General features: G+C 47.8%; 2 protein-coding genes across 4 annotated transcripts in view; both read right to left on the reverse strand.

Moving 5' to 3' along the window:
* LOC144133180 (phospholipase A1-like) overlaps positions 1 to 12,020 on the reverse strand; it is a 129,303-nt gene that overhangs the window by 56,452 nt on the left and 60,831 nt on the right. The window lies entirely within an intron of this gene.
* LOC144133183 (THAP domain-containing protein 1-like) overlaps positions 1 to 12,020 on the reverse strand; it is a 57,410-nt gene that overhangs the window by 29,050 nt on the left and 16,340 nt on the right. The window contains exon 4 of one of the 3 annotated variants that reach the window (XM_077666069.1): positions 7,407 to 7,782. The exons of the other annotated variants lie outside the window; for them this stretch is intronic. Coding sequence (XP_077522195.1) covers positions 7,564 to 7,782 — 219 coding nt within the window. The 3' untranslated portion in view covers positions 7,407 to 7,563. Of the gene's footprint in view, positions 1 to 7,406; positions 7,783 to 12,020 lie in introns of those variants that run through there. 3 annotated transcript variants of the gene reach the window in all.

The following is a 12,020-nucleotide window of genomic DNA, read 5'->3' on the forward strand; positions in this document are numbered from 1 at the left end:
TTCACTGCATGCAGAATGCTATGCTTTTAAAGGACTACCAACCAGTAGGATGGAGTACCTAGTGCCATGGTGGGCAACTATATGCTGCTAACAGCATGCCTTGATATGACAGATGCCTTGATATGCCTTGATATGTATCATCTCACATCACAGGCCCTTGTCTTGCTCCCGCTGGGCAACTTGGCACCTGCCGTGCTCGTGGCAAAGGTCTTACTGTAGTGTTTGATCATAATAGACCTTAGGCAAGCCATCACTTGCTTAGCCACAAGTTGACAGCTGCGCTTAAGTGGATGCCATGTGTAGGCATCCTGAACCCAGACGTGAGTACCGATTCATGCCTAACTCTTGTGCACCTTTCACAGAAAGGCAAGTGCAGTCAGCAAGCCTGCCAAGCACTGGAGCAGTGTGCCGAGGAACAATAAAAGTGAAATATTGGCTCAGCTGCTTTATAACTGACAAAGTGCAGTTGAAAGGATGAGAAGTATGCCGCCGCACCTTCGGTCTAGCACCAGCATAAGACTGACAACAGAGCACCGGTTCAAAGCTCATTATTTCAGCTGGACAAACAACACAAACAAATGTAGCTAGGGGAAGCAAATTACCCTAGGGACTGGGGTTTCTAAGAATGGGTGGGTGGAGTCCGACCTTGGGAAAACTGATGGGTTGAACCACACACAAAAAGAAAAGACTGCTTCTTTGCAGGTCTTAAGCGCTTCGACAAAGAAGAGCATGACTCACGGACTGGCGCAACTGCTTCGCTGCAGTGGCTAGAATTGGGAAGTGTGATTACCGCAGCGCGGCCCCTATGGGCACTATGGGAGCCGCTGGCACTGCCTGGCAATGCCGCAGCGAGGTGGCGTTTAATCTTGTTTACACGTCGCGTTGAGCACTGCAGCAGTCTCTTTTTATGCTGCGGCCTTTCAACGTTTGCTTTCCGAGTATTTTTCCTTTCGTCGAATCACGAACTTCAGTTATACTCCGGAAAAAGACTGCGGTTTGCTGTCCGTATTTTCCGAGTTAAGCTTGGTCGGCGTGGTTTACTTCAAACTCTGTGTTGATGAGGCACAATGAGCCGCCGTCAAAGTCACTGCTTTGTGCCCGGAAGCACAAGCGGGTACCTGTCTTGCAAGACGAAGGTATCGCTGTTCGGAGTTCCAAAGGAGGAGTCCGTTTTCCAGCAGTGGCAACGGCACATACCGAGAGCGGCCAAACCGCTTGATCGCAACGCAGCCGTGTGCGAGCTGCACTTCAATGAGCAGTTTGTGCCACAGCATTTTGAGCATACTACTGATGGCCAGACAGTGCACTTGGACTGTAGCAGACCTATTCTTCGACCAGGTGCTGTTCCTACAATATTCCCCAATGTGCCTAAGTACCTTTGAAGCCGGTTCCTAAGAACGCCTAAAGAAAGGTCCAACTTGCAGGCCCCAGTGCCATGAAAAAGGCCACGAAAGGATGAGTCGCAGCGACTGCCTTCACTGGTAGACAATTTGTCTGTACCCGTCGACGACAGTGACTACAAAAATGTAAGTCTTCCGTCCAGTCGTTGGGGGAAGCACGTGTTGAGCGAAGAACAACTAAAGGTCATCTATAGTGTGTGCCTAGCAGTGCCGAACAACATGAGCATTCTGAATGCCCAGAAAATGGTGGTGTTTGCTTCCAAAGGTGGTGTGGTGAAGCATGAAGTGTTTGTGCGAGGTGTTGCAATCGCGGTGGAAAACAGGTTATCCAGCCTTTCTGCTGAAAGCTGTTGACACTATCTATGCTTGCACGGGAGCCGGACCTTTGGAAGAATTCCCATTTGCATCATCGTATAAGAACTTGACAGTATGGAATGAAGCACTATACAATAAGTTCTGCAAGGGAATTTCAGGCTCTGAAGAGAAATGCTGCATGAGGCAACAAAAGCTCAAAAGCAACTAAAATAAGATCATTTTCTCAGCATTGCTGAGGGGACAATTTCGCAGTGGTTATATAATTCTGACTTCGTATAAACAGCATCGGCAAATTCACGCATTGCCGGGAGGGAGAGTCTACCCAAAAGAATAAACAAAAATAAGAGCACTACAGTGCTCACATACTTTTTCTTTGGACAGAAAGCATCGAATGACTTTATTATACCTGCATTTAATTTAAAAAGGAATTTAGAAGACGCAGCCGACAAAAAGATGCCGCGGCAACAGCAAAATTGCCGGGATGCCCTAGTCACCGCCGCGGACCGCCGCTCCCGAAGCGAACGCCAGTGCCACCCGAGTGGAGCATCCACGAACTCCATACGGGCGGCCACGCAGTGCTGACACTACCCCTATTCCAGCCACTGTAGCTTCACCTAGTTCCTGCTAAGCCACTAGACTGACCAGCTCTAGTGCCATCCTCCCAATCGCCCAAGTGCTGCCGCAACAACCAGTGACAATATAATAATGAGGAATTGGAACTCCGCCATTTTCACAGTTTCAGCGCATGGAAGCTCGGATCAAGCTTCTGTGCCACTTTTGGGCAGTTCACAGTGAACTGTGTCAAGGAGCTTGTTCCAGGGCTTTCTAAGACTAATACCTCTGTCACGCGCCCGACTCGGTCACTTGACCTTCCTTCCCCATAGAGGAATTCCTCAATGGAGCTGTCGCTGTCACATAGCTAACTTTTCAAAGAAGCCACCAGGGGCCCATTAGGCGCTGTTGAATTTATATGTGCACGAAAAATAATGAGTTGAAAACACCTGAATTGTTTTCTTTGTATTTTTATCAGAGAGCATACAAATATTTCAACTCTACATTAAAAAAAGTTTTAAATGAAACAAGTTTGCTTTCAACTTGAGCAGTTTTGTCTGCTGTGCTAGCCACAATGTGCTTGACCCACACGCTTTTCAGTAGCAAGGAGGTGTGCAGCGCAATTCTTCCCGACTTTGCTGTGCTCGCGCTCACATTGTTACTGCGACAAATGGGTGCTCTGGACACCTGTCTTCTTTATTACTGTGCATGTTTATCATCAAGCTCAAGCATGAGTGAGAAATGTGAAAATGTTAAGCGAGAGATTGCTCTCACCATGGCGATAATTACATCCATGGATCTTGGAATCGATGCAGCTACAGAGAGAGTACGGCTAAATAAGAAGCAACTTTTGATGAATACACTACCCTCATGGCACGTTCATCATCTTCACGCCATGCACCAAGAGAAGCTTCGGTGTACCATCGACACGGACAATACTTTGAGAAGATATTGCCAAACTTGGGAGGACAATGCTACCGACAATCGCTCCAGGTACCTGAGACTACATTCAGATACATAATTGATGCCTGCCGTCCCACATAGGCTCAGCAAGCGACAAATATGTGACAGCCAGTTGCCATTGAGAAGCGAGTCACCGTGGCCCTATATAAATTGTTTGTTGACTGAGGAAAGAACCACTGAGTGCAGAGGGTAGGAGTTAACCCCTGAATGGAGTGCCTTTTAGCAAGCTGCGTGATGACTTGCTGCTATGCAATCTGCGGAGTAATGAGTAGTAATATGTGGAGCAATCTTCAAAAATGTGCAGGTTGTTGGCATGACGTTCAGCCACTGCTATTTTGTCTGCTGTTGAGCTGAATCTGCAAAACTTGACTGCATTCGTGATCGAAATTCTTCCGAAATTCACCAAAGTGAATTGGAAGTGGAAATTCATCGGTGGACAGCTGATCTCTGATCCATTTTGTACACAGCATGCCTTTGTGCGATGTGGCCGATGGCAACGACAGCAACTGCCCGAGCGGCAACCCATCTGGCTGCAAGGATGTTAGTGAGGATGAGATTCTCAGACGCCGATGACACAGCGGACGGCCGGCAACGAGTGGGCCACATGGAATAGTGAGCGATATGAACCCTGTTATGCCGCTAGCACGCATCACTGACACAAGTTTTCTGCAAAGGTGCCAGTGCGACTGCTGCGCCGTCATATTGACCGCCAAGGAATGCATCTGCTGCTGGGCATACAAAGCTGAAGTGAAGAAGCAACAGGGTCTGTGCTGTGCAACAGCGCACCCTGGCTTTGAAAATATCTGCATCAGCCGGGGAGTGCTACAGCTGGCGTATCTCAACATGCACTATTACCAGCAGCCACGCATCGGAGGGACCATCGACCAATAAGTACAACAGCAAGCTTCACCGATCGCATAATCTCATTTAGAAATAACGCTTCCGGCGGTGCTAGCATTTTCCACTGTGTTTATTGTCCACAGAGCATACCCATTCGGTGCTGTTGTACTGAAAAGTTGGGGTATTAGATAATCGCTTTTTTTTAACAGTCTGTGGGACTGTACGGAATCGTGAAACAAAAGTGAAATGACAAAAAAATTGCAAGTGGCTTAGCTCAGCTATGCCAGGATACACATAGCAAGAGCTGCAGTTCCCCCCTGGTCAGTTATACGACGAGCCTTAACATCCTCCTCTTCAGTTGTTGATGATGATGTTGCTGCCATATTTATGCATATTTATGCAATGTAATTTTCTCGCTATGCATCTGTTATTTGAAATGTCATTACCAGATCATGTACAAAAGATGGAAATTTCCTCCTGCGTGACGACCAGTTGTTGGTTTTTAGTCATGTTTTGCATCATATCTGTTTTGTTGAGACTTGTACAGCACATATAATAGATGGCACAGCAACCCGACCACAAAGTGAACATATATTGGCCGAATATCTAGTGAACATCTTCTGAATGTGTAGGAATCATCATATGTAGCCATGATAAGAGTTACATGAATGTCCATTATCGTCAAAGTGATGATGATGAATGAACATTTATTAAGCCCGAAGTAAATCGGTGGTGTACGCAGGCACCAGACGAGGTGGTTCCCTATTTATGGGACCCATATGTTTCCAGCGGCTCCTGGCTCCTGTCCGTCAGTGCGAGCTCAAAGTCAAAGTGACGATTGTATGAATATATGAACATAATATGAGCTTCTGTGAACATCATATGGACATTGGTATCTTTTGAGGAATATTATATGAATATCCACTGGATATAACTTGGTTGGCTGGGGACAGGAATGCAGATTTTTCTCTTCAAACAATGTCTGCAATCTCTGTTGACAATGTAAAAGTGACTGATGTAAAATTAATCAAGAAACTACACGGTAAGCAAAGCTAAGAACAACTTGTGCATCACGAACACGGACGGCACTGTAAAGAATTGAAATGTAGCATTGTCCAGAAGCAAGACTATGGCAGCTACCTTTTCTCATACCGTATTTTCCGGTGTATAAGACACGGTTTTTTTTTCACAATTTTCGTCGCTGCGTCTAATACACCAGTGCGACATATATCAAATAAATGCGAGCCGCAGCGGCCGCGCGAAAAGGTGCTTGCTTGCTGCTAAGGGTGTGCTGCGCGATATCACGGCACCCAGGCAGTCTAAATCCATAGCCTACGACTACCGCGTCCCTTATAGTCTATATGTCACTTTTGGACGTTAAATCCTGCAACTTGCAATTATTAAACTGCAAGAGATCGGTGGGCCCAGGGCATGCACCAAGGCCAGGAAAATTACAAGGCACAACCGCGCACCACGTTCTGCCGCGCACAGTAACTACATTTTGGAAGAAACTCTCAAAGTAACATCAGACTGGCTTGCAAAAACGAAATGCAGCTTACACATTTCTATGATTTTAGTTCAGGAGTTAAATGTGTCGATCCTTTGGGAGCTTGTCAATAATGTCAATAACAATTGACAATAACAATAACAATTTTATTTTCAAGCCGCTTCTGTGCGCGTCACTTCCGGACTTCCGTCCGCCATCGCTGCAATGGGATCGTCTTTTGCAGCCCGACACGCTAGACTAACCCAGCCACATACCATAGGCGGGCGTGGTCTCACTGGGCGGTGACTGTTCGTATCACTAGCTTCTGATTGCTTGATTGTCTTTCGCTTTTGCAGGGCGCTTGCAGGTCGATAGGGGCGCATGTCGACGTCCTCTCCTGGCCAGGGGAACTCCCCCTGGTCGGCCAGCCTCCCCCTTAACCAACTCCCCCTGGACGCCTTCTTTCGGGGTGGCGTCGGCACTATTCCCGTGGCCTTGGTTCCATCAGATGGTGGCGCCATTCGACTCAATAACCCGGATGCGGTTCAGACTGCGCTACAGGCGATTACGCCTCACTTCTTAAAAATCTGTGATGTCCGGCAGTACGGCAGAGGAAGCGTGGTGTGCAGGTTGGCCGACCAGGCCTGCATCATGGATTTGTTAACGTGCACAGCTTTTGGAAGACAGTCGGTAAGCGCATTTATACCACCGCACGTGGCGCGCTCTAAAGGTCTGGTGCGAGGGGTTGACCCACGCCTTAGCCCTAAGGAAACGCTAGAGAAACTCTCCTCTGCAGGGGTGATTTCTGTACATCGGTGCACTCGGGTCGTTGAGGAAACAAAACTTCCAACTGAAACGGTAATTGCCACTTTTGCGGGTCTCTCGTGTCCATCTGAGTTGAAGGTGTGGCCCCTGGTTTTCAGGGTCGATCCGTATTCTTCAAGGCCGCTTCAATGCTGCAACTGCTGGAGGTTTGGCCACAGCGCGAACGCCTGCAAGTCGAGCTCAAGGTGCAGTGTGTGTGGTGGTAATCATGACCGTGAAGGAAGGTGTTCAAAAGATGAGATGTGTTGCTTATGCAGCGGTAGTCACTCCGCCACATATTCAAATTGTCCTGCAAGGGCTGAGGAGGTTAAGGTGCTGGAAGTCTTAGAAAAGCGCCGGTGCTCAAGGCACGAGGATATAGCTATTGTTAAGGAAAGGACGTACAGGTACTCAAGTGTGGCAGCACGGCAGACGACTGCGGTCGTGGATTCAAGCCTGTCAGATGCGATTGCTACAGCGGTTGAAAAGGCAATGGCCAAGGTCATGGATCGGCTAGTGAATTCAGTAACAGAGTGCATATCGCAAGTCATGGTGGCGCAAATGACCTCTTCAATAATGACCTCCAATGCTGCGTTGAAGTCATCCGTGGATCCTGCAGTACCTACTGAACTCAGTGCGGAGATGCCTTCCCTTGTTTCAATGCAGCCGCAAAAAGAGCGCACGCCTCCAACTCATGTACCTGAAGTCAAGACCGGAGCAATTGATGGATGTGTTGAGCTGATGGAGCTTGATGCTCGAGCTCAGAAACGTAGCCGGTCTCCTTTGGCCGTTGCTGGTCAGTCTAGCTCCCCTCAATCCAAAGCAAAAAAGAGTAATTCAGGAAAAACTGGCCACCACAGCATTTTGGAAAAGGCAGTTGCTGCTGCAGATCTCTCGGCACAATAGGGTCTCGGAGAGTGCTGCAGTGGAACTGCCGTTCCATTCAATCCTCATGTCATTGCGCTTCAAGAAACCTGGTTGTCGAAAGAGTTTTCATTTCAAATGGTACATTATCGAATTTTTAGAATGGACTGCCCATCAAGGGGGGGGCGGTTTGCTTCTGCTGGTTTCATCCAGATTCTGTCACAAGGCACGATTGGTGTTTCAGCGTGTGGACGCTCATTGCGAAATTCAGGCAGTGGATCTTTCAGTTCCTGGTATTTATCCCATTACTGTCGCAAATGTATATTTTCCATCTGGGGTTCATGACACACGGCCATTAGATTCCTTACTCTCTGTCAGCAGATCACATGTGTTGCTTGTACCAGTGCGGTTTGCGTTTATGGGATTGGGCTTGTGTGAATAACCTAAACTGTCATAACTCGGGTTTTCCGACCTTTCTCCGTGGGCACTCCCGATCAGCATTGGATTTAACGTTTTCAACCCCAGGGGTAGCAGTTTCCTCCTGGACTCCGGTTGACTCTGCAACAAACAGTGACCATTTCCCACTCACTTTTGACATTGTGTGTCCGATGACTTCTATCGGCGGATTCAGTTGCACCCTAGTCGATTACAACAAGTTAAAAAGTTCACTCAGTTCAGAACTACACACTTTGCCGAACTTGTCTCAGGAGAGCATGGTGTTAGGCTTATGCTCTATTTTAGATCGGGTACGGAGGCAATCAGTTTACAGTGTGCGATAGCATAGGCACTTCTCTGAGCCCTTGGTGGAATGCAGAATGTTCAAAGGATTATAGGCGGCGCAAGGCAGCCTGGAAGAAACTTATCCATAATCAATGTCCCCGGAATTGGATCAATTATAAGTTTCTTGCAGCTACCTTCAAGCGCACAGTCGCTAGGGCAAAAGAAAAATATGATGAAGAGAATTATGACCATCTATCAAAATCTAATAACGGACAAGCCTTGTTTCGCTTTCTGAGGTCAAGGAACAGGCTGCCACCGCCTCACAACATTCCCTCTAATGTGCTGACTCCAGTAGAGCTTGCCAGGTCATTAGAAGAAATTGGCAAAGGCTTGGAACACCGTTTTTCGGCTGCGCTCTCTCGCCCACAACTGCTTGGGAATCACTATGATTTCCTTAATGTCTCGGTTTCTGAGCTCTCCCAGATGATAAATCGGTTACCTTCTGCAGCTCCTGGTCCTGACCGTGTCACCTCTGCGATGATTAAAATACTGTTCGACGAATCCCCCAATGCTATATTGGAGCTGGTAAATTACTCTATTAGAGCCCCATGAATCCCGGATGTATGGCGTGTTTCCAAAATTATCCCGGTGCTTAAAAAGCCAGGCGAAGGGTTGGTCTTAGACAACATTTGACCAATTTCATTGACATCGAATCTGGTGAAATTGGTTGAATGCGTGCTGTACGGACGAATCATGCCCATTATTACTGAAAAGTGACTACTTATCCCCTGTCAGATTGGTTTCAAGCCTGGGTGCTCTATATGGTGTGCGCATACTGACCTCGAAAGCCGTGTCCGACTAGCGCGCCGGCGTCGACAGTATGCTGCGCCGGTAACTCTAGACATCTCGAATGCATATGACAGTGTCGAACATGGGCCTCTGATGTACAGACTACGGGCTCTGGGCTTGCCAAGTTATTTTGTGGAATGGGTGTCAGCTTTCCTGGCTGACAGAGAATTTTATTGTTGTCAACGCGGAGTTTCTACAAGGAAATTTCATCAATCTAGAGGTGTGCCTCAAGGTGCAGTTCTCTCCCCTGTTCTATTCAACCTCTTACTCAGTTCGATTCCGACTTCCCCTGACGTGACTACGTACGTGTATGCAGACGATATAGCTTTCTTTGCTGCTACGAGTGATTTACATTCTGTGTATATGGTTTTAGTCATATTTAAATTCCCTTGACCGATGGTTATCTGAATTACACTTAAGTCTTAATGTAAACAAGTGTGCTTTGTTACCTTTTCCGGTTACTTAACAGGTACACATTTTATTTTCCTCAGGTATGTTCCCTAAAGTATCTCGGGGTAACTTATGACTCCTGTCTCTCTTGGCTGTCACATATAGATCAGGTTGCTGCGAAAGAGATTCGGGCGGTAGGCCTTCTGCGAAGGATGAGTAGCCCTCGCTGCGGTATGCGCAGACATGCTCTTCTACTGATTTACAAAATGTATATCCGGCCAATCTTGGAATTCGGTTGCGTTTTGTTTTCTGGAGCAGCTGCATACAAACTGCGCCCACTTCTGCTCTTAGAGCGAGAAGCTCTGCGCCTGTGTTTGGGTCTCCCTAAATACGTGGCAAACAATGTTTTGTATCTGGAAGCGTGGGTGCCGTCTCTTACTGCAAGGTTTCGCCTTTTGACAGTACAAACGTTTTTAAAGTTTTGCGACTCGGAGCAGCATGCATCCGAGTTTATCTTCCTAGGGCAGCGAGCGGAGTTCTTGGGTGTCGGATGGTCTCGCCTTGAAACTCCCCAAATCTGTTTCGTTGAAACTTTTCTGGGCCCACTCAACGTGCGAATACCTGAAATTGTTCCGGTGCGGTCCATCCCCGCAACTGTGTCTATCATCTACGATGACATTTATCCATGTAATGAAAAATTACTGCCTATCTCATGGTTAAATGGTATGTTGCAGGGTTATTTGTCGACCTTCAGCTCACATGTTGCAATTGCGACTGATGGCTCGGTGTGTGCAGAAAAGGCAGGTGTAGGTATTTACTCCCAGTCCCTTGACTGGTCTTTTTCTCTCCGTCTCCAAGATTTCACTCCTATCTATCTGGCTGAGTTTCTAGCAGTGGTTCTCGCTTTGCGAAAGGTACCAATTTCTTTATCAGCAGTAATAATAATTACGGACTCGTTATCTTTATGCACTTCCCTCTCGGCGTCCACTGAATCGCAGCTCTTTTGGATACTAAAATTCCTGATCCCTCCACACATCACATCAATTCGATTTCTTTGGGTTCCTGGGCACAGGGATCTTCTATTAAATGAATCAGCTGATGCTTTAGCGAAGGCAGCCCAGAGTGGACCGATTGTTGACCCGCTTCCAACAACTGCTTACATCACGGCGGCACGCTTTCGACGGTACACTGTAATGAACGAATTGGGCGCATCAGCGCTTACTTCCTTGGACGACTTCCAGCGCCTACTGTTCCCTTGGAGAAGCTCAGTCTGGCGATCGCGCAATCTTGAAGTTTCCTTCACGAGGCTTCGTTGCCGGGTGCCGCAACTAAATTTTTACCTCTACAGGCCTGGTCTGGCGATCTCCCCATTGTGTCCGTATTGTGCGGAGCCGGAAACAATAGAGCACTTTCTTCTTTTTTGCCGTCGCTCCTCATCGATTAGGAGGAGACTATTAGAAGTTCCAATACAAAATCTCAGTTTGTGCTTGTCTTCTGCGGTTGTTCTGTCTCTTGGCGCTTCTATGCTTGGCCATACCAATGGGATTGTTTGCGTCCTGTCCATCCCATTATCAGCTTCTGTATTTCGGTTTTTACAACCACTTATAGTAATCCCTACCCCTTCTTTGCCTAAATTTTAGTTTGTATGACCCCCCTAACCTCCTGCAACCACCTCGGCTACAGAAACTGTGCGATCCAAGTTTTGGTAGGTCATCCTATGCTTGCCACATGCAACTGGTCATTTAAATAGTCACCGCCTGGTTATGGCCAATCCCCCTTGTGGGTATGTACCATTGTGTGAGGTCTACAACAACAAAAATTCTCTGGTAGTTGCGGCGTGGTCTACGAGGTCGATTGAGGCGTGCTTCGCATCTGTCGTTTCGCTAGCCATGACACCTACTGCGAGGCGAAAAAGTTATGACGCAAAATTCAAGCTGCGTGCTGTTGAATTTGCTCAGGAGCATGGCCATCGGGCTGCAGGAAGACAGTTTGATGTCAGTGAAAAAATGATTAGGGACTGGCGTAAAGCCACCAGTGTGCTTCAAACAATGAGGTCAACAAAGAAGGCCAACCGCGGCAAGAAGGCACGCTGGCCTGAGCTCGAGGGTTGTCTACGTGCGTGGGTCCTCGAGCCGAAGGCAGGGGGCTGTCAACAGTGCAGCTCCGTCTCAAAAACCAAGACCCTTGCAACGGAGATGAACGCTGTTGGATTTAAGGGCAGTCCGTCATGGTGCTTCCGCTTCATGCTGCGTAACAAGTTGGTAATACGAGCTCGGACGACCATGTGCCAGCAGCTCCCCAGTGACTTTCAAGAACTAGAGAATTTCAGTGCGTTTGTGAGTAAAGAAATTGTGAGCAGTGAAATCGACGCTAGCCACATTGTGAACATGGACGAAGTCCCGCTGACATTTGATATTCCCCTCGGGAGGAGCGTCGCCGAGAAAGGAGAAAACTGTAACAGTGAGGACAACCGGTCATGAAAAGTCGCACTTTACCGTTGTTCTCGCCTGTTGCGCGGACGGTACGAAGTTGCCTCCGATGTTAATCTTCAAGCGGAAGACGCTTCCCAAGGACGCATTCCCTCCGGCTGTGGTGGTGCAGGCAAATGCAAAAGGATGGATGGACCAAGACATGATGAGCGTGTGGCTCGACCATTGTTTTTCGCGTCGACCTGACGGATTTTACCACGCGAAAAAGGGTATGCTCGTGATGGACAGCATGCGGGCGCACATAACGGATTTCATTAAAAAAAAGATTAGTACTAAGAGCTGCGTCCCAGTGGTCATCCCCGGCGGCATGACGAAGATGCTCGAGCCACTTGACATTTCTGACCGCAG

The sequence above is a fragment of the Amblyomma americanum genome, chromosome 5, assembly GCF_052857255.1.
Source record: "Amblyomma americanum isolate KBUSLIRL-KWMA chromosome 5, ASM5285725v1, whole genome shotgun sequence".
NCBI lineage: Eukaryota > Metazoa > Arthropoda > Arachnida > Ixodida > Ixodidae > Amblyomma > Amblyomma americanum.